Source organism: Ceratotherium simum, chromosome 32 (assembly GCF_057802395.1).
Source record: "Ceratotherium simum simum isolate JZ-2026a chromosome 32, ASM5780239v1, whole genome shotgun sequence".
NCBI classification, from domain to species: Eukaryota; Metazoa; Chordata; class Mammalia; order Perissodactyla; family Rhinocerotidae; genus Ceratotherium; species Ceratotherium simum.
Window position 1 is genome coordinate 33,909,515 of NC_141931.1, and position 23,835 is coordinate 33,933,349.

A 23,835-nucleotide genomic window follows, 5' to 3' on the forward strand; every position below is an offset into this window, starting at 1 on the left:
ATAGAAGACAAATTCATTAGGAGGCCTGGCAAGCCTGACCTCTGCTTCCTAGCCTAGATGGTGCCGCCTTTCCACCATTTAGCACTCAGATTAATGCTATTTCCTCAGAGAGGTCTTCCTGATCTACTCATATAAAATATCCATTACCAATAACAGCAATCCTTACTTTGTCTCATTCTCCATTTTAGCCCTTGTTTTCTTTTATAACATTTTTTTACAACTTATATATATTTTGTCTGTTCCTTTTTTTGAGTCTCCCTCTTCAGAATACTGCTCCATGAGCAGGCAGCCAGTACCATGGATCACCATTTTACTCCTCCTAACATACCACATGGCATATAATTGACACTCAATAAATATTTGTTGAATAAAAAAACAAAAGTCAAATTTGAAATGAATTCAAGAAATAAAATTTTTTATATAAATTGAGACACTTCTGCAAAGACAACATGGTTACAGATGAGTGCTTCAAAAAAGAAAGACCACACAAAAAAACCTCTCCCTAATATGTACAGGTCCCCCCCGCCCCCCACCGCCGCTATCTGAAAGTAGAGCTTTCCTATGAAAACTTTTGCAGGCCAAAATGGTGTAAAGTGAAGAAGCAAGTACCACTAATCTATACGGGAAAAATTTTTGACTATTCCCAGACCCAAAAAATAACCTACCAAAATAAACCGAGATAAAGCACAGATGCTCACAGCTCAAAGCTATGGCAGTTGATGGTGAGTGTAGTTCCCGGGGAAGGAGCCTGGCGGCGCCACTCTCGCTGCTTGGGGTAGGCGCTGCCTCAATAAGGGCTCACTGCAAAACAAACGCGCTAGACACTATTTTCACCTTTTTTCTGTAAAAGCAAAAATCCTCTTCGGCTTGCTTTCAGTTAGCGAAAACAGGTACTAATGTAGGTCTTTCATGAAAGCAAAGTGGTGTAACTCAAACTTTCAGATAGCGGGGGACACCTGTATTCCATTTACTGTATAAATGTGAACTTTGTTGTCTGGCTGGTTTTGTGCCTGTGTAGTCTAGTAGGAACTCAAATTTGAATCTTTCATTCAAAGAGGGTAACATTTATTGAGTGTCTGCCCAGTGCAACACATTTACATGCATTGTGTAACTAATACTCTTAAGGTATTAGTATCAGTACAGAAGAGAAAACAAAGTTTCTTTGTAGAAGTTACTTAGTAACTAAATCTAACTCCCAGGATTTCTCTGAGAATAGTTCTGCCAGAATTTTTGTCCCTTCTGTTTGCATTATTTCCCATGTATGTTAAACATGGAAATAAAATTATATTTAAAGGAAATGGCAAAATTAAAATGTATATAAGAGTGTAATTCTGAAATAATTTGGAATATAGCAAGAGTTTAATTATCAGGCATGGATAGTACCTCATGACATGTGTCTTTATATAGCATCCTTGCTATGTCAGCTTGCTCACTTTCTGCTGTAATTAAAGACAGATAATATCCATTACCAGTAATCTAGAAACACAAGACTATCAAAATTAACACAGTTATTTAAATTTCCTTTCAGTTTGACAAAAGTGGACATATACCATTTAAAATGAAAATGTATATTTTAAATAAAGTTCAGGCAGCAAAATAAAATTCTGTAGGCAGCTTTAATTTTATGTCCAGCGTAACACTAATTCTATAGGTATAGAGTGGCCTCTTTCTTTACCTTTGAATGATGGGATATTACCTGCGAAATGATCAGAATTAACCAAAGTGCTTCTAAAAAGCCTCTCAACTAAGTTTATAAGTTTATAAATAAAACTATAAGTAATAATATTTTCATCCTTTAGTGTACTAGAGTTTTGTCTTTGGCCAGTCAGTTCTATAAGCTATAACTACATTACCAAATATTTTTAAGTTTAAACCTTAACATTATGACTTATTTACAGGTCATTAAAGTATTAATTTTTTGAATGTATTCACAACATGGAACGTAAATGGTATGAAAAAAAGCACACAAAAGAAAAAACAAAAAATATTCAACCTCCGTAGAAAATCACTGTGTTGTGGAGAAGCAGCTGAGCGTCAGCTTTGAACTCTTCATAGCTTCGATACTTCCCTTCATTCACTTTCTGCAGAAGGCAAAAAACAAGACGGCAAGACAGTTACTAGTGAAAATATCTGTCTGCATTACGCCAACAGGGTTAGATACCGGACACAGCAGAATTTTCCAGAATGACATCACGACTACTGTGTCCCACGTATCGATGAAACGTACGTAAAAGAAACCCACAACTTCATCTGCAGTTAGAAGATGATGGGGAAGCGCGGGTCCGATGTCCTGTGGCCACTGTTGTCCTCTATGTTAATTTACTAGAGTGAACTTGGCAGCCCGAACATCTTACTCTATAACCATGTTAAGAGCTGCTGCCAAGCTTTGTAAATAAGGAAAGCTTTGGTGAGTTTGTGTGATGAGACCCTAACTACACATCTACCATTTTTATAACACAGAAGAATAAAGATTAAAAAAAACAAAAAAGGACTGTTAGCCTCTGTGGACAGTTTATCATAACTATGAAGACGATATGTTTATAATTCTGAATTAGGACTAGGTACTGATTTATAAGTAATCGAAAAATAAAGTCCTAGGTGTTCCTCTATGCACTAAGGCAATGCCAGGGTTTCTTCTATATTAGAGTGGTATATGTAAAGATTTCCACCATTGGATTCTCTGTAGCTTTGCCTTTAGCTGCCAAAGGGAAGGATTATGGGGGAAATTTGAAGGTTTTTTGCGGGGGAGGCAAATTTTTGGAAGAGGGGTATGACAAAATTACCTAGAAGTAGCTAAGAGGTATTTTCTTATCCTGGTGATACTTTTAGGAAATCAGCTTGAAAAAAGCTTGGCCTGTAAATGCTAAAATGCTAATAAGCCCGCTAAAGAATATCAACAAACCACTTTCTATTGAAATCCTCCAAGATCCAATTCAGCTGCCCTTTCTTCAGGAAGGCTTTCCAGATATCCCAGGCTGGAGGTGCCTGCCTCCTGTCTGACACCTAGGGCCACAGGGCTTATTTATAAATACCGATACCAGAGCTCCACCCTGAACTTCTGACTGCACTGGGCGTGGGGACACTCAGGCGTTGGCATTGTCCAGGTAACCCAATACACACCCAGGTGGAGGACAACTGCACCACGCATTCCCAAAGCACCTTTGTGATCTCTGAGGTTTGCACCATCATGGCCTGGACTGTAAGCTCCTGAAAGCACAAAAACCATGTCTTCTCTTTATTTTCTTTACGGTGCTCTTCCATGGTCAGCACTCGCTAAGCACACAGCCAAGACACCATCAACCCAGCCAGTGTTCTCTATGCATCCAGCGGGAGGCATCAGACGGGGGATCTGGGAGGGTGCCGTGTAGGGAGAGGGAGCTGCGTGGGCAAAGGTGGGGGAAAGACAGGCAGCTGGTTCTTCATCCTTCTCCAGAGGCCCTAGAGTTCAGGAAAAGAGGCTGTGCCTGCAGCCACACCAGCTGAGTGCTTGTTTTCACTCTAGGATTTGCCAGCCACTTGAAGGGAACAACCTTCCTTTCCCCCTTTCTTCCACTGAAACGATATACCTTTAGTTTTTCTCAGCTGCTAAGGGTATTAGAAAACCTGTGAGATGATTTAAAACGATTCCTATGGTCTCCCTATTAGTTACTGCGGCCAACAATTAGATTTTAAAATTTCAAAATGACACATAAGGTACAGAAATAGTAATTCAGCAACCCTGAGTGGAAATATGTCTATGTGTTCTATTGGATATTACTGTAATTTGTAATTAAATATTAGCAAACCCGTTAAGAATCCTCAGCTAGAGTAGGTAAAATTAAGAGCTTTAAGAATAATTAAGTTTTCTAGTTATAATCTTTGTTTTGTTCAAGTTTATTTCATTGTCCACAGAGTCTGGATCTCTTTGCTCTAGACTTTCCTCTACCACTGCCAAGACTAGGCCACCACACCCAGATATGAATGTTTGACATCTGAAATATTAAATTGACCAGGCTACAACACATTTTCTTTAATCAACAAGTATCAAGAACCTACAGGTTGCTTAAAACCAGGCCTTTTAAAAGATGACAGCTAACTTGCACTAGAGCGAGCACATGAAATCTAAAACCGCAGCAGTGCTCGCTTGGTCGCTATGGTTTTTCTTTTAGTAAGAGAGCGGGCAGGTGCACTGTCAAGGAGGAACGGCAACCAGAATCACGGTCGCTACGAGTCGCTCAGTCACCTGGGAGCTACGGGGTGTATCTGAAGCAGGATGGAAGGCCGCTTTACCTCCTGTATGGTGGGGACGTCGACCGCTGAGTGCACCAGCCTCCGGTACATCGGGTGCTTGCTGTCCTTCCCCTTTTTGTTAAGGTCTATAGCCTGGAAGGTTGTTAGAGACATCAGTTTAAACGTGGCTAGAGAGAGACAGGTAAACATCAATTTCTAAACAAGTACTTTAGAACCTAACAGAAAAATGTGCATGCACTATATTATTTACTGTGGCATTCCTCCAGGTTTCGATAGAAAGAACAGTTATTTTGGAAAATTCTGTTTCATTTTAAACACTAATTATCAATGAAAATGTTCATTCTGATAAATGGAATTAAAAAATGTAAATGTTTCTAACTTAAGGCAGCTAAAGAAATGCCTGTATTAAAAACAAAGACAAACAAAATAACCCAAAAGCCTTTACAGAACCATTTACTGCACAAAAGAAACATGACAGCCATGGTCTCCACCCTTCACGGGCTCTATACATGTGTGTTACTTGTCAGTCATTAACTTTTAAAGAATGAACCAGAGTAAAATATATTTGGGGAGAATGAAAGACCTCTCCACAGGACTCACCCTCTCCTTCATGCGGGAGACAATGAACCTCAGGTAGGTGCTCATCTCCTGCTTGTTTGTATTTTTCTTCTTGATGCTCTGTTAAAAATAGAAAAGGCCAAATGTAAAATCTGATCATTTATATGTCTATATTCATGTAAAAGACTTCCATATGTAAAAGATTATAGTACGCAAAGATTTGAAAAATCTTTGAAATTTGCATAGCAAAATAGCATTTAAAGTAACAAGGTGAGAATCGGAAAATATTATGTTATACTTGACATAATACCTTAGAGAATTATGCATTTTTTCTTTTCTTGGTATTTTAAAACTTTAACCAATTTTCAGATGAAAAGAAATAATGATAATAATGATGATGACATAATGTAAAATCACTTCTTTTGCTAAAAATAAAAAAAATTGATGGCTGAAGTCCTTTAGGGAGCATTTCAAATTAGCAATATTGAATGGTAAATTTCAACATAATTCTTTTTCACTAAAAAGGTTATTAAAAGTTTATATCACTAATGAATTATGTACAGTGCAGCTGCACACACTTACATACCTATTTTAAAATGTTATGGATCTATGGATCTATGCATTAATAACTCCAACTTCTATTAGTCTAGCCTAAAAGCTAATTAGGCTCTTCAATTTCTCTCTCAGGAAATCTAACTTTACATGAAGAAAAAAAGGATTCTACCTTTTATGTCATTTCTAGACAGCTAGGAAACAGGGACAAATGTTCCCATTTCCTTGTCAAGCTTAGGACACCATGGCAGACACTCGACCGTCAGCAGATGGCACTGCAGAGGACGAGTAGGTTTGGGCCACTATTCAATGAATGCTTTAACTTTTTCAGGCCACTAGCCCAGTGGTGTTATTACTCTCCAAAGAACTTTACATGCAGGAAGTCATCTTAATATGCTATATAAGTGGAGGAAGGAGCAAACATTTCTCATGTAACTGAGAATTCTTAGCTAGGGCTTAAGCGAATTGATTATACATACACACAACGTTAAAATATCTGAATAAAAAATGGAAAAAGCATTTTCTTAGTTGGAGACTTAGTTTCATCTACTTCACGTTTAAAGTGATCCCCTCCCTCCACTTCTACCCTGAATTCTTTGGTGATGCGCACAGTCAATGCTTCTCTCTTTCCTGAGCTTTATTTTACGAACTGTGCACACAGCTTCTAAATTTATGCTAATTACAGAGCAGTCTTCCTCACCCCTGGCCACACGCAGAGACACTGGTGGAACGTTTGTGAAATGCAGGTGGGCTTCACCCAAGCATCTGAGCTAGAATTTCTGGGGGAAGTTCCTGTGCTCTGTATCTCGTTCTTCATTCATCAGTTAATGCCTCAGGTGGTGGGGACACATGGCCAAGACAGAGTACCAACGGTGTAGAGGGGGAGCTTAAAATGCAGTAACATTTCCTGGACCCCAGGTTTATAATCTTTGGGGGAGGGGAGCTTTAATGTAGCTTCTAAATTCTCATTTTTACAAGATCCCCAGTGATTCTCATGCACACAAACGTGAGAACTAGTAGCTGCTCCCTCCTGTAAGAGCACAACAGAGAATGACGTTCTGTTCTTGCATTCTGCAAATCACACAGGATCTGAAGCACAGTCAGCTACTACTGCTTTTGGACAAATATTCTTGCCACAGGGACATCTTCCCATGCACTGCTTTCTGTACTAAATACACAGTTTGATGAACTGCTGCACAAAGGGAAGAGAAAGGAGAAGAGTGCCAAGAAGGCTGCTTTTTTCTCACCTCGTGGGAAACCTATATTCCCTTAAAAAGAGAGGAGAATAAAAACAAATGCCTCCAGCTACATGCTCTATCATGCCAACTCCAAAATATTCTGGGGGAACTACTAAAACTGCTGATCCCAACTATCAAACTGATCATTCAATCAAAAATGTGTGTAAATTCAGATATAATAGCAATCTACACCAGGTTAGAAGTCTTATAATACTATCTGTGGGGTTATAGTTCTTTTAATAGGTAACATATCATTTAGAGAAAATGCACACCAACACTTTACATAGTGCTGAAATATAATTTTAATGTTCACTAAATATTGTGCCCAAACCTTCCCTCAACTAAGCAGGGTGGGAATACTCTCCTCTCGGGGTCTTTGAACATGTCAGGCTGCACCGGGGGATGACAGCACTGGAAGCCGACGTCCATTAGCATGGAACGGCTACAGTGACCTGACAGTGACAGCAGGATGGGTGTCCCATTGCACCCACCACATACAGCGCCCTGTCTCCGGGTTGCTGTGTATTTCACACATGTGCAGAAACATGTGTTTCTCTTGTCTGCGCTCTAAACATCAACCTATGAAGCACTTCACTGTTAATCAGAATCTAACCTCTTTTGTCTTTAGAGCCTTAGAAAATAAAGGAATTCAATGTTTCCAGCACTGCATAAATTTTGCCCAGAGAGAATCAGAACATCCTAACTAGATCATTCCTTGTTGGAAACAAAAACTTTGAGACACTCTGAAACAGTCGGGAAAACACTATTTTACTTTGCTTAAGTTTAGGGAACTTGTGTACTAAATTGTTCATCTAATTCCCCAGTTTAAATAGAGGAAGGTCCACTTTCAGTTCCTACTTCCTTTTCACAGAGAATCTACACATAACATGGGTGTTACATGCACTCACAATGCTTTCACTTTGGTTTCATCTGTTTAAACATTTTCAAATGAAGTGCTAATTGAATGTAACCACATGCAGCAACATTTCTTTCTTTTCGAGAAGACTCTAAATGCATAGAGTTCAGGCTGAGGGCCTTAATTTCACAAAACTAAATAACAAAATAGAGGCTGAAAATTTGATTTCGTATCGTGTTTCAAGTTGCTCAGAGTCAAGTTGCCAGAGGATCTTTCTTCCAAATATAGCCAAAATTGGTGACAGCAGGTTGGAAAAATCACTGTTTCAGCAAAACATCAAAGGAGACAAGGGGACACAACTTCCACGGCTAAATGGAGAGGACCCTCCTCCACAGCCACAGTTCCTTCAAACAGCACCTGCACATACTCCCCCAGCGGCCTTCTACCCATTGAATAAAGGGCTACTCAGACTGGGATAGCCTACTTCCCTGTTGACCAACTCTGGTTGTGCACTAGAACCACCTGGGAAAGACTTTAAGAAACACCAACATCCATTTATACAACATTCTATCTGTGATGGAAAATAACGGGAACAATGGCTGTCTGGGGGGAGGGGATTCAACGATCACATCTGTGCTCAGTGGCACCTGGGTGCACAGGTGTGTGTGCATTTGTTTATTCATCCAATGGTAGGTTCAAGACTTTGCAAATCACTGCAGTATACATTTTACCCCAAAGGAAAAACCCATCAACGTCCCCCCGCAGATCTCGCTAACACTGGTGTAGGGAGGGGCCTGGGCTTTCGCAATCCTAACACTCAGGTGTTTCTAACATGCAGTCTTGATCAAGAACCAGGGCCCAGTATCATAAAAGAGGCTGTTCACTTACACAAACATGTGCAGTGGTTCCAAATGAAACCTTCGCTGCTGCACTGAGAAGCGACAAGTGGTATATTTTCACAAGTTCTCTTTCAAAGTGATAGCAGATCTACTAAGTTTCTCCTTCTATCTGCTCATACAAACAGGAATGCATCTCTTTCTGTTTTAACTCTTTGTTGGCTCTTTGCAGTTACTGTATTAGAAACTTTAATGATTTGGGCTATATAGGACTCGCCAAAAGGAGTTTCAAAGCCAAAGAGGATCATTTTGTTGAAAGCCTTTATGTTGTTTATTTTTATTTTTTACTTGCTGCCCAATACATCTTCTCTGGTGACAAATATGGGATTCTACTGAAGATGCAGGGCAAGAAATAAAATGCACACAAGCATCTGGGTTGGTAAGTGAACGGCTGCCTGGATGACACAGAGTTCTGTGTCTGGACCTCCTGCTGCTCCAGGCATGCCCAGGAGGCTGGTAGGAGCCTCCTTCCCAGACCCTGCTGATCCCTTAAAGAACTGCAGCAAACAGAGGACCCTGAACAGATGCAAAATCTCTCTCAACAGACAAAACACTTGCTGTAAGATGCTTTCACGTTTGCTAAACTTGTGGGCTTTCTTTTTGACACTTTCCAGTAATAATCTAGAGATTCGGTATTTCACAAAAGATCAACAGTGCGTTGCAGCTTCTGTCCCAGGGCTGCACCATAAGACTTGTGGGGTTTCCTAGGCAACACGCTGTGAGCTGCCTTCCGTGACATTCACAGAAGAGTGCTTCAGGTGGTGCCTGTCAACCAAACCAAGACATTTATCATGGCTTGAGAAAAAGCCAATGTAACTAATAGAAACTAAAGGAGCAGTTTCCAAGGTCAACGCTATTCTGTCTGTAACATAAATAAGCAGATAGCTCTTGACAACACGGTCAGAAAGACATAAAAATAATACTGTAAAATATCTGCGTATTGTTTCAGATCCAATTCTTTCTCAGGCTTTGAAGAACTGTACCTATTTTCTACTTGCAGACCTCAGGACTCCTCAGTAAAGGCCTCTCTGTAACAGTGCACAGCTCAGAATCCAACAGAGTGCAGCCCAGCAAGTCTGGGTAACTGTTCATATCACCTGGCAGCATAGAGGAGTGACTGTGGTCAATATCTACAAATAATCAAGAAAGAAACTTTCTATTACATGGCCAAAGTTTTGCAACCATTTTCCATGACAATCATCACATGGCTGAAGCTGTGTTACACATGTGTGTAAGATACTAAAGTAAGAAGCATCTTAAGTACGTTACAGATAACTGAGGGGCTGCTTTCTTTTACTTTAAGGGAAATATAATAGAAAGTCTTGAACATTTTCTTGAGTAAGGGATTCTTAAGCCTGTTAAAAATAATTGCTGGGTTATAGGCAAATCAGACGAGTCTGGGTAGATGCCACAGACAAAACATGAATGAAGTAATTCAGCCACTCTTGGTGCCTTATGGTGATTCTGGCTGGAAGAAATACGAGCGACTTTTGTTCCTGTCCAGGTTTATCCACAGCTGGTTATTGATAACAATGCCCAAGCATCATTATTTGAAGGAACATTCAGGATTAACTGGTCTGGAATTTTCAGTGTTCCCCAGGGACCCAGCTTTTCAGTTTGTAGAAACATACTTTAGCAGAGAATGAACTTGTAGAAACATCATTTCAGTACACCAAGTATCCAAAAGAAAGAAGAGTCTGAAATCAGAAATCCAGGTGTCTTTTCCTTAGATAATATATTTGTGCTACAGTTTGGTGCTAGAGTTCACCAAATCCAAGTCCCCACGTGTGTGACTGAATAAGACAAGGGCTTCATACTTTCTGGGGGATTCTCAATACCCATAATGTTCTTCCCACAGCAGGCTAGACCAGAGGTCAGCAAACATTTTCTGTGAAGGGCCAGAAAGTAAATATTTCAGGCCTTGAAGACGCACAGTTGGTGTCTGTCTCAACCACTCAACTCTGCCACTGTGGTGAGAAAGCAGTCATAACTAATGCATATGCTCCATTAGCGTTGACTGTGTTCTAATTAAACTTTTGGATAGTGACATCTGAATTTCTTCTAATTCTCATGCGTCACAAAATATAATTCCTCGTTTCTTCAACCATTTTAAAACGTAAAACCCATTCTTAGCTCATGAGCAGTACAAACGGGTGGCAGGCTTGATTTGGCCCATGGCCACAGTTTGCCTACCCCTGACTGGACTCTGAGTCCTGTGAACACAGGGCGTCTAGTGGTCTAGCTCAGGGCTCCTTTGCCAGGGCCTTGTACAGTATCTGGAGCAGAGTAAATGCTCAATAAATACTAACTGAATGGAACTCAGGGCAGTTGTTACTCACCAACTTCACTGCCTACTAGAAACACTATTCCACGTAGTTGAACTCAGCAATACAACATCCTTCCAAAATGTGAAACACATATTCACAGTCAAGCTGGGTTAGGATATTTGGCCACTATAAACCATTTTGTTTACTTCTGGTGTGTGGACCATTTCATTGCCAGCTGACACCTATCTCTCGCTGCTGGCCTCCAACAACCCAAGCCCGACTTCAACGATAGTAACGATAGTGAGTTCACAATCATCTGGGTACTTGCTGGAAAGCAGATTCCTGCGCCTCGGCCCCAAGGCTGTGTTCTAAACAAGCACACCAGGTGATTCTGGTACAGGTGGCCTCTGGATTTTATTGGAGAAACATTAATCTGCATATAAATTACCTACATTTTTTGAGGAATCAAGAAGCTCCAGGCTCTCCCCTATAACTATCCGTAATCACAGAACAGAAAAGCATCACAATTAATTTTATCTGCACATGAACTGCATTTGTTGTTATGGAAATCAGAGGCTCTACAATATTTTCTACAACCACCTGCAACAATGGAATAGGACGGAATCATAAGGAATTTATAAGAAAGCCCAATACTCGAGACTTTAACAGTAGAGCTGATCTGGGGAAGTGGCCCAAAGTCCTGCCATTTATCCTCCCATACTGGGACCCAAGAAGCCCATCAGATGACCATCACTTTCTAGGATGATTTTCTAACAATATACCTATGTTCAGTCTTTTTAACCCCCAGTACCGTCACTGAAATTAACTCTCCTTTACAAGACCAGATGAGCAGAACACCACATCTATTGCCAGTATTAATGGTAGAAAACTTGGCTTACCCACTTCTGTATGTGGAGTACCTATAGCTTCATCCTACCTCCCACAGCCAATCCAGCAACAGTCATTTGCACTTGTCTCTGGCAATAGATTTTTTTAAACTTAATTTAAGTTAAAGGAATTTAAATTTAAAAACTTCCCTTAAACTGTCACAAATATGCCTTCTCACTTGCAGGTCAAGGTTGGAACTGCGAGCGTAATTCACACTGCTAAGACTATCTTGAGGTAGATTCTTGGAGCATGCTGGCAGACATGACTGCTCACACACCCCTCCCCAGCTAGGAAGTCGGTCCTGCAAAATCACTAATGCACAGTGTTTCCAGACTTGTTCATCCAGATTTACACAACAGCACTGAATGCTACTCCAGCTGTATCTGTATTTATTAATTTTTACTAAGTCAGTCTTTCCTCTCTGATTGAGGTTGGCAAGTTTTGACTAAGTCAGATGATATAATCAGCTTTGTAGCAGCCAGTCTAGGGTGATTTACCAACTACTAAAGCACAGCCTCAAACTAATTCTATAGGCCACAAAACCGACTGGCATTGTAAAAAATGTAGTGTTTCTAAATCCACCACACATCCATATATTCACAAAGAAATTGCTAAAATATTATTAGCTACAGAGAGAGCGGTGTTATGTATATCAGGAATTTCATCGTTTAATATTAAATGCACTTTTGGGGGTAACTTGAAGCTCCTTTGTAGTATGTTATAAGAATCTGAGAATAGGAAAGGGACATTCAGAAAAATTTTATGGAACGTGAGCTTTGTATCTACTTGTTCCTTCCCCTTTCTACACAACACCAGTCTTTAAAGAAAGAACAAGATTCAAAAGGCAGAGGCAGAATGTATTCCTTAGTGGAATAAGCCTTTCCAGCCTTTCCACTCTCCTCTGAACATAAGTTACATGTCTCTGTTTTCGGGTCATGGAATGATTTGTTTTCTACTTAATGAGGCTGACAACCAGCCATCAGGATTACTACCTGCCTACCTCCCCACTCCTGCCCCTCAACCTGGGGCATTTGTAGAGACAATAAAAGGAAATTGTGCATGCTTCATACATAATTTCAGTTTATCAATAATGGAAACACTAAATGAGCTTTCTATTTATCTAGATTAAATTGTAACCATCCTGATGTAGGCACCAGCCCAACTACTATCTCCTTAATCCTTTAGAGTTCAAAATAAGAGACAAAGTTCAATTAAGATTCTAAACAAATCACCAAAAGATACACCATGAAGACCAAATACGCCGCCACCCAAAACATTTTACACTCAGAGCCCAGCCATTCTGACAGTAACACTGTTCAATTCAACATGGGAAGGCAATGTACAAAATATGTGCATTTTTTCTTTCTTGCTTGGGTCTAGTTTTATAAAGAGATTAGAAAACAATACATAAGATTTTATAGTTTTATATCCTAGATCCAATTTTTAAAATCCTCTGGCTTTATCAATGTTCCCATTTCTTTTTCCTCTAGTCAAGCCTGTGATGAACCAAAAATGACCTGATAAAAGTAGTTGGTCCAGACAAAGATCTGTTTAAAATTAATTTTCTACTTTTGTTAGTACAAAAATATGATTCAGTTGTCTTTAAAAATTGTAAAAATATTTAATGTTCATTTGTAGTTTTCAATACTATGATTGTCTACCATAAAAAACAAAAACATGGCTTCTACTTCTATTTTATTTAAAAATCAAGTCTCCATTCCAGATTTGTTAATATGTATCTTGAAGGTAAAGGTACTTCCTGTTAAGGTGAAAATATTAATAAATTTCCCATATTAACAAAAAAGACTGACCAGAAAGCAAGAACAGTTATAAGCAAGAAAGTTCACAGTAGATACATAATAAGGAATTTATGTTCAAAATATTTTCATTTAGCATTTTGTCCCATTTCATTCTGAACAATAAATGAGCATTCTTACTTCTGGAATTTAAAAAAATTGTACTGCCTACATACCCAAAAGAATGCAAAATGAATTCAGAAGTAAATTCTATCTCCAGTTTCAAGAAATAGCTTTCATCATGGTTTTTTTTAGCTACCTCAACAACAAAAAGTCACAGTGCAATGACTCAAATATAACTCACCCAGAACTACATCAACATTAAGTCACTACACATCCAATTGATAAAACTCTAGGTGGCCTCCCAATGGTGATTTCGTCTTAGTTTAGTTTTAGTAGACTAGTTAAATTCCTTCACTTTCACTATCTGCCTAATGAGTATACTATAACCCATGCAAAAAAATATATAGTACCTGGGGCTTAACATCCAATTTAAAAGTTAATTTTAGATGCTTTCTATGGACTTCTTTCTGTATATTTATTTTTAAAGTATTAAGTTTCCTGTAAAATATATGTCTTCATTCTAAATATTTTAAAGAGAAGCCGTGGTAGTAGGGAAATTTTAGGAATAGTTTCTATTAGTGTGGAAGTACCACTAAGGGGTTCTCTTCTTCGGATCTTTGTAGACAAGAGCAAGGGTCAGAGGATTAGGGGCTGCAAATCTGAGAGAGTTTTTTGGATTAGATGTGGATTAGATGTAGAACCAAAATATTTTTAAATTATTAATAAAATTCTCCCACAGAGATTCTTCATCATTTCCTAATTTACATTCTCTTGTGTTTCTGTATTTTAACAGTGAGCTAAGTTGATTCACCATACAATTTGTATATTAACACAAATTTTAAAATTTGTGATCTTTAGACAAAAATGCTACCTGAAATAATTGTGGGAGGATGAGTATTTTCTAGCTTTTAAATATATACTGGAATAATATATCCCCTATCCATTACCTTGAATAAATTACTTTTTCTGTAACTTAAATTGACCCTTTCATATAAAAGTCACAATAAGCATGTCATAAATGGGATTAAAGTGAACCAAAGTTTATTAGAGGATAAAAAGAACAGTAATATAAAATTTTTATATTGTAATATAAAACAATTATAAAAGCCTAGGATAAAAATCTTTCGATAGATTTCACTGGAGCAATATTCCATTTCAGAGACCCAAGTAAGGAAAAAGAGACAAGCAGGTCACTGTGGTCCTCCCATTCTAGTACCTTCTTTGTGCTCACAGTAAAAGCACATAATACACACTTTAGAGCACTCAATTCTGCTCCCTAATGACATATTTTAGTCCAAATATAAAATTTTCATTTACCTGAAATTAAAAGGAGCAGTAATATGAATCTACCACTCCTCCAAGTTATGAAGACAAAATTCATTTATGTAACAACCATGAACATATTAAGAGAACAGAGGAAATAGGGGCCCACTTTCAAAATACATCTCAAAATTATTAAGCTGTAAAGTGCCAACTATTCTGTTTTGCTACAGTTTTTTTTCCCCTAAAGGTAATCTGACTTTTTATGAGGCATCATATTCACAGCAAATGCAGCACTATCAGATATTATAGCCATTGATCTGTGCACTACACGAGGGAAAAGAGGGGCAATGGGGAGCAAACTGACTTATATCCTTCCTTTAGAATTCTTCTAAGTCATAACTATGGCTCCACGGGGGGAACAAATGCCAGTACACTCAAGAGGCTGACATTTTATACCAAAGATGCTTTCCTTGGAGTAGTACAGGCATTTAGAATGTGCCGTTCTAAAACTGCACTGTCTCATACAGTAGGGAGCCATAAGCCACAAGTGCCAAATTCAAGTCCAGTTCTTGGGTCTCACAGGCCACATTCAAGTGCTCAACAGACACATGTGGCCAGTGGCTCCTACTGCACAGCAGAGACAGAACATTTCCACCCCCACAGAGAGGTCTACCAGAAAGCACTGCTCTAAAAGGCAACATGGTGCCAACTGACAGGGTGGTCCCAGGGTTTCTTATAACACATCACCTTGCCCGTATGAAAAAAAAGAATTCAAGTAGTTATTATTATAATAAGCCCTATTACGATATTCACCAGCAGGACTGGAGGCTAGCAAACGTGCAGTGCATGCACATATACATGCACACGCATGCGTGTGCACACACCTGCCAGCACACACATATATACACATACATGCACACATACATATACAACACAGGCACACCCTCTGCCCGACATGCTTGCCCACACACAACACAGACATGCACATACACACATGCATGCTCACAGACCTATGTATATACACACACCAGACATGCATGCATGCATACACATGTGTGCTCATACACAACACAGACACAAACACAGAGGCTTGTGCACAAACAAGCCTGCCTTCAGTAACCACAGCATCAAAGGATAAAATAACTCTGTAACTTGGAAACTATACATATGAAAATGAAGCAACATTAAAATGAGACATCCATTTATACGCTATCAAATTGGTAACAAAAATTTGGAAAATACTTTCATGTTGGTATAAATGGGTATAATCTTCTGAAGCACAATTTGGTTATTTTTATCACAAATTGAACTGTGCCCATCCTTTAAATTTAAGAATTCCACTTCAGTGAATTTATCCTATGAAGGTGATCAGACAGAATTACATAGATATATGTCAATTAGTTTTCTCTCTTTTTAAAAAATACAATTGACTACATCGTGTTTTAAAGATATATTCTTCAGGTGAATAAAATCTTAAAAGCAATTTTCACTTAAAAGTTATGATTTTCTCATTTTTCCTGGAAAATTCATGGCTATTTCAGAATATAAAACTCAAATATATCCAAATAAAGCAAAACATAAACTTGAGTTTCATGCAGGAATAAATTATAATGAGAAGACTGCTCTTCAGAGTGGGAAGTGTGGCATGATTCTGGACACTGCAATATCAATGTTCCCTTGGACAGGTAAGTTTCATTGCAATAGTATTGATCAGACAGGGCAGGGGAAACAATGTAATGTGTATCAATGGGGAACCGTCTGAAAAAATTATAGCATGCTCTTTTAAATTATGATATGTAGAAAAAAGATGTCCAGGACATTGTTGAACAGAAATAAACTGGCTACATCCAGTAATGTATGTCAAGTTACATAGATATAGATACAAATGGACACATACATGTGCAAGCGCACACACACGTACACACAGGACAGAGGTCTGTGAGAACATTCAGTTACTATGTGATAGCATTTCCGGGAATTTTTTCTAGATATTTATCCTCCTCTAAATTATCTGAATTGTTTACAACAAATATTAAAAAATTATTTTAATCCTTTTTCTTTTAATTAATGAGAGTTCTCATAACAAGAGTGTGAAACAGGACATTACTTGAATTTTTTCAAAGCAAATGCTAATCTGATATTCATAGGCTACTTTTCTCAATAACAATTTACTGTGTCCATAAAGTAATAGTTTACCTATTTTTTAGAAAGGCAGATATTGCAAAGAAATATCCTCAGCGTTCTGAGATTTTTGCGATTTACTATGGAAATTGATAAAATTATTTTAAATTGAGAAAAATTTATATCATTACCTCTTAAAATATTTTGGAAATAATCAGATACATGAGATAAAGCTTGAGTGGAAGTAAATCTGGTAACAGTTGAGAGACAGGTGAGAGAGAACCAACTCTCAGTGACTTTTTCAATGCTGTAAGGGACAGAGTATGTAGAACTAGTCTTCTAATCACTATAAAATATTAGAAATATTTTAATATTCAATTTTAGGTAGTAATGATTGGCTTCTATCTACTACTTCTGCCTGCATTGAAATTTGGCTCTGGGCATCTTATCTTCAAATTTCCTCATTACTGTATCTAGTTAATCTATATTCTTTCCAAACATTAATTGAAAAGAAAAATAGAGAAGATCATTATTCTGATTTGGAACCACAGTTATTAATAATGTTTCAGTCTATAGACTCTCAGTTCTCTTAGTCCAAAAACATTAGATCTGGTCAGCCACTCTTATGCTAGATTATAAAAAACGGCTTTACCTGAAGTTTAAAAAAACAAATCAACCACAAACTTTACCTTAAAGATATTTAAAATTCCATTTGAATTTCAAGTATTATTCAATTTCAATTAGTATTCCCCTTCTCCCACGAAAGGAATTGTTAGCACTCATTTTTTTCTTGAATGTAACAGTTAAAACAATAGAATAGATCTAACATAGAAACAATTATTTCTTTGGAAGTTTTAAAGTTCAAGATAAATCACCATCCCCATCCCAGACACAGGCTTTTTGAGCCTAACCAGAGAGTAGCTCAGAGTCTATAAATGAATGTGTGAGCCATGACTTTTTATTGACTCATAGCATCATTTCATTAAGCCTAATTACATCACAAGGAGAGGATATCCAGACAGACAAGGACAAAAGGAAACAAAAGGAAGAAAAGGAAACTAGGACAGGGCGACCTAAGTCCCACTCTGGGAACCTTGGTTCTGTGTGAGCCAGTGACTCTCCCAAGTGAAAACCTCATCTAATCAGTCAGGAGTTGGGTAAACATGTAAGAGAAGGGAATCTGACAACTTGACAGTGAATTCTGATGGAAGAAGTATTACATGTTTTCTTCAAAGGTACAACTACTCAATTTCTATTCTTCATGTAAGGAATATAAAACATCCATGATAAAGTTTAACCCATCCTCAAAAATCCCAGTGGTTTTCCTTAAATTCTTTACTATGAAAATAAGAACTAAATATTAAAAAGCTATGGCTGTAAAGACACAGGTGTGTTCAGAATTGTATTTCCTAAATTCCTGAGTGCATATTATTTCATCAGTGACCTCACCTCTTTTATATATTTTGTTCTCAGGATATCATTAATTTTTTACTTTCTCTAGTATAAATTGTTACCAGAACACAGGAGATATATATTCACTTGTAAAGTGCACAATCCAAATCCATGAGAATAAAACATGAATATTAATGCAGTTCCCACACCACCAATCACACTAATTTCTAGTAGACATCATAAATTCCCATAGACCTCAAAGAGGAAGTCTACAACTTGAGGCTTGATACTGATATATTCAGACTTAGGGATTTGTCACTACTAATCCAGCATTTAGGCATTTGATTATGTCATCATTACACTTTTTTTTTTTAAATGCTATCCCAACTGTCTTTTGTCTGCCTACTGAATATGTACAGTAGTGCTGGTAAGATGAAGTATTCTTAGGTAATACAAAGTCATAGTTATGAAGGGAAAATAGAATGTACACTGTATTTTCCTCATACTGGCAGGAAATTTTTGGCTGACATCAAAGGGGAAAATCATGAAGACAAACATTTTTTGGAAGAATAAATGAATACTTAAGTTACTCAAGTATTATAAAGCATATTCACAAACTGAACTCATGAGTAAGCTGGGCAATTTGCAGGGTTCCAAATAAGTATCTTAATAATTTTAAGTACAAAACAATAGAGGTTGCAATCGAATCATTTCTCACTAATCACCACCAACGCCACATGTAACGCAGTATTCAGGCACCACACATCACTACACACACACACGCCACATTCTGCAACCAACAAGCACAGCATGTGCACTTTTCAATGGGGAAATAATATGAATGAAAATAACCGTGGAAAGTACCTATTTTACCTACCGGACTATTTCATTTTGCTTTAAATAATTAGAATTCTTTATACACAACTGTCCCATCCCTCCACCCTCCAAATAAAATATAAGCAAGAAATAAACTAACCCGTGATATGACAAAAAATAAAGGCAACATTACATGGATAAAAAATAGGAAGTAGATAAGAATGTTTCCAATCATGTGCCTTTTGCTAGCTGTGTTTTCTGAGTAGCAGAGAGGACTGACTGAACAGACCTTGGTATGGGAGAGTGTTTCTTGATCCATTAAAGGAGTCACACAATCCAGAGACAAGTGTAAAGTAAGGGAAGAGAGTATATTTTTATGTGATTAAAACTTTCTAAAATCCATACCCTGAGTATGTTATATGTTCTGTGATATCCATTTATGAGTCCGCTATATTCATTTACCATCATTTCAGTAGGTAACCCCCACCCTCCAGCAGTTTATCCATTAACCTGGCAAGACCACTGGGGTATCTTTGTGCAGCTGTTGTTAATGAATTCCAACCCTCTGACCAGCACATTAAAGCTCATAGGTACTCACCCTGCAAACTGGGCACTGCCAGTGACTACTGCTGTCTCTAAGCCTGTACTCATCAGACAAACACTTGGAATGATACACACGAAAACACAGGTCACATATCAACACCTCTCCAGGCAAATGGCATTCAAAACAATACCAGTCATGATTTTCTGTTTCCCAGTCCTACAAAAAATACAAAATAATTTCGTATGACATTTTGTCAATATCTGCAACGACTAAGAACAAAAGTGATACTAAAGTCCATCAGAAGTTAGGCATTATAAACAATTTTAGACATTTACTGTATTAAAACAAGAGGGAAAAATACCTAGAAATTTGCTTCTTTAAATTTTAAATTCTTTCCTAAACAGTATTAATATTCAAAATATCTTAAGATGATCTGATAGCAAAACCAGTTCAAAAGGAAATAATTCCAAAGCCAATCCCAGTTCTAACGTTATCTTTCATTTTTTTATATTATCTATGGAAAAACTGCTTCAGTAAACTGAATACCCCAAACCAACATCTATAACTTAGTATTTCAAACAAACAAACCTCTGTTTTGTTCTGCTTTTAAAAAATATATAGTAAGTACTTAGCACACTGGGGGAAGAGAGAATAGTAATAAATGGTGATGCTCACTATTCTTATCTTCTCATCCATGGTATTGGATGCTTTATTGAAAATAACCATTAATCAGAATGTCCATGTTCTGATAGGTTGTCAAATTTTCAGGGTCTGTTGAATTTGGAAAAATAAATTGAAAATGTGAAACTAAAGGTTTAATCACATTCTCCAAAGGACATTACGATAAAGAACAAAAAAGGAAGTAGGCTTATTTTCTTACTGGGACTATTCCTGGAAATAAAAGAACATAACTGCAGGTATACAGGTGTTCTTCAACATTTTATTTTTTGTTACTCTTTTTTGTACAGCCAAAACCATTTAAACATAAACAGAAAGATGGTGTAAGTTCTCTTAATGTAGAATTCATTCTTCATTAACTATCACTCTTAGCTTTTATCAAAAAATATCTGTGTTAAGAGTGATGGATTAATTCTCAATCTTCTTTTGTAGATGTGATAACTAAATGAACATTTAGGATAATCAAGGCCACTTCCAATGGGGGGATTCTGAAATTCCAAACTTGGGCTCTGCTGTCACTTTTCTCTTTACAAATCACTGTCTACACTGTTTCCAAGGTTGAGCAGTTTCTTCTTTCTCTCTTACATCAGTAACTTCCCCAATAAACGGGCTTCGACACAGCACTTGTTCAGTAAGCGTGCCTCTGGCGCCTCAGGTTTGACAGTATTACTGCTTGACCATATGAGGGGCTGCTACCCACTCCTTCAAAAGGGAAGAGAGTCACCAGTGTTCCAAAATTCACACCTTCCAACCCACATTTAGAGTCATGGCTAGAGTACATTAGTAAATTCTGCAACAATGTAAACCTTTTGGTTTGATTTTTATTAAGAAATTGGTGGTTTTTATCCACCAAATAACGAAAAGAGCATGACCATTTTTAGTTACTTGCTGCAGACGTAAAAACTCTGCAAACTTACTTAAGTGGAGTAATTTCAGTCAGACTGCTTAAAAAATCATAATATATAGATTTGACATAAAACTCTAATCTGTATATGGTAGGAAAAAATCTACCCCAAAAAGTCTGACATAGAGGCACCACAGAGACACAATGTACATGTGGCGCTTGGCTGTACTAAAACAACAGCCACTGTGCACCCACTGCACACAGCTCATATGCAAGCTGCATTTTAGCATTTTAATTTTTGTATCAAAAAGCATTGACAAATTAGGTTTTAGTGGCAATAAGATACTTTGTTCTATTTTTAATTAACAGAACTCTTTCCAAGTTTAACACAAAGTATTTCAGAATATTTTCCTCATAGCTGTTCAGAAACATCTTAAAGGATTTTGGTGGCTTGTATTTGACTCATTATTAACAAAAGAAATGGCCATCCTTCATCATTTGAATTTTTTTACATTAATTCATCTTCTTGTGATTCCCAAAATGGTAGTTACTAGGTTAACTAAGAAAAGGAAGCAAAAGAGTCTAATCTGGTACATAGCTCCAGCCTCTCCACATTACCTCCTACCTTTTCCTATCCCATCCTCTCTCACCCACCCGTGAAACAAAGATGAAAATGGATCTTTGTTTGATGGAGTGTTTAATACTAAGACCTAGGTTTTCATAACAATTATAGAAATGAAAGTATAATTCAAACGAAGTAAAAGTAGAGAAACATTTGGATATATGTTTATACAACGGTATATGACTAACTCTGTTATCTGATATATGAGCTGGGAATGTATGTGCTGTTCATTCTTTTAATCATAGTCATCACTGTTTAGAATATATAAAACATGCAAAAGTCATGTTCAAAAGTTGTTAGATTCTGAATCCAAGAAACATTTTTCTGATGTATAAATGATATAAGCATGTTTATTACAGGCAGAGCTGCCTACAATTTGTCTTCTTGTAAACAGAATTCATTTACATAGTGCTTTTGACTAATACTCAATAATGTATGCCGAAAAGCTAAGTTTGTATTTTCACTGGATTTCACCAAATGTCAGTAACTACTTTAGAAACAGCCTGATCAACAGCATACTATGTGAAATACCACTTCAATACTTTGAGAAAGTTTTTAAAAAGCAAACCTACTAGCACGAAATTCAAAACTAGAAGCAATGTAAAGATAGTATGGTTTTAATGAACAATTCTAGCAAGAGTTAACTAAGCTAGCCTAAAGAAAGATAGAAATGTAATACAAAAAAAAAAAAAAAAGGCAGAATTAAAGTAAAATAACATAGTGCAAAATTAGTTCACCTTTTTTGGGGTTGCTGTCCTGGAGAAAGGCTGCATACTGTAGGCCTTTCAAAATAAAAACAGAATAATCTTGGTCTCTCTACTATAACTTTGCTCAATATCAGGCAATACACAGAGCTAAAGGGATTTCATACAGGGTCAAACTGTTTATTATTTGCTATATGACTTATGTTATTTTGCAGATGATATCAACCGATAATCTATGAATGTGCTAATCATTAATAAAAAGACAGTAGCATGCAAACTCAAGAGTCATTACTATTTTAAGAGTAAACTTTTGAGACTAACACAAAAGCTACCAATGGACATGGAGAAAAATCCCTCTCTAGGAAGTCATGCTCCATGAAACCTATAATGATGTTAGAAAAACATTTTATTAACAAATAAATTCAGTGCCCATTATAAATTTGCACAAGACCATGAATGCATGTCTTATTGGTCTGAAACTGTTTCCAGGTGGATTTTTTAAAAAATTGGGAGTGATGAGTGTGAATGTGGTAAACTCACTACTTCACACCACGGTGTAAAATTTACCCAGGCCATCCTCAAAACCTAGCCATGCCATTCTACCAGCAGAAGCAGCCTGCTGACCCACATCTCCGTCACTACTGACAGCACGTGGTTAAGATTCTGGAGCCAGACTGGCTCAAACTCCGGCTCTGGCACTCATGGGCTGTGTGATCTGGGGCAGAGTACTTATCTTCTCTGTGTACCACTTTCTACCTGTAAAAACCCTATAAACCAACTGTACAGGTTTTTTGTAAGGATCAAATGAGTTACTATGCTCAGTAAGTTACTATGCTTAGCTGGTGTTATTAATACGGTTTATTTGCTATAGCCCAAAAGAGAGGAATTAACAAGTCACAAATGATACGACACTTGTAACCATACATATGTGATTTCTTTTTCAGGACTTTAAGTTCATTATGACAGCTGGCTCGCACAACATTTCTGTAAGCTAGATGGAGCAAGAAATATCATGAATTCAACTTAGAGACAACACCGAAGCAAGAGGGCTCAGTGGAGGAACTGTGTCTGGAAGTAGGGCCTCTCGAACTAGAATCCAGCCTCATCATATTCAAAAGAGATTCTCGCTTTTAAAATAATTCCCGATTTACATAGGGATAAACCTTACATTATCAAATATGTGTTTGACATGATATTTTAACATAAATACAATGTAAAATTCTCTACAATTCTAGGTTTAGCTTAATTCTGTTAATAAATTCAGTTAATCATTGAGAGGTAAGAATTTGATGATTAAACATTTCCAGTAATTTTAAATATTATTTTTTAAATAAAAATATTACAACATTGCTTAGTAAACCAGAATTTAGACAGAAGGAGAAAAATAAAGAAAGAACTCTCTCTCTCTCTCTCTCTCACACACACACACACACAATCAATATAAGCTGAAAACAGTCTAACAGGATAGCATGACCCAAAACGTTCTACTGAATAAAATGGAAATTTC

General features: G+C 37.3%; 1 protein-coding gene across 13 annotated transcripts in view; it reads right to left on the reverse strand.

Annotated features, from left to right (window-relative positions):
- The window catches only part of ZMYND11 (zinc finger MYND-type containing 11), a 122,511-nt gene that overhangs the window by 13,337 nt on the left and 85,339 nt on the right, over positions 1 to 23,835 (reverse strand). For 7 of the 13 annotated variants that reach the window (XM_014783706.2, XM_087420888.1, XM_087420891.1 and 4 more), the window contains 6 exons: positions 22,362 to 22,406; positions 19,535 to 19,696; positions 4,831 to 4,908; positions 4,270 to 4,362; positions 1,994 to 2,081; positions 1,384 to 1,439 (listed from right to left, as the gene is read on the reverse strand). In XM_014783706.2, the coding sequence (XP_014639192.1) occupies positions 1,384 to 1,439; positions 1,994 to 2,081; positions 4,270 to 4,362; positions 4,831 to 4,908; positions 19,535 to 19,696; positions 22,362 to 22,406 (522 nt within the window). Of the gene's footprint in view, positions 1 to 1,383; positions 1,440 to 1,993; positions 2,082 to 4,269; positions 4,363 to 4,830; positions 4,909 to 19,534; positions 19,697 to 20,155; positions 20,228 to 22,361; positions 22,407 to 23,835 lie in introns of those variants that run through there. The other 6 variants (XM_014783708.2, XM_014783713.2, XM_004425427.3 and 3 more) reach the window with 6 other exon arrangements.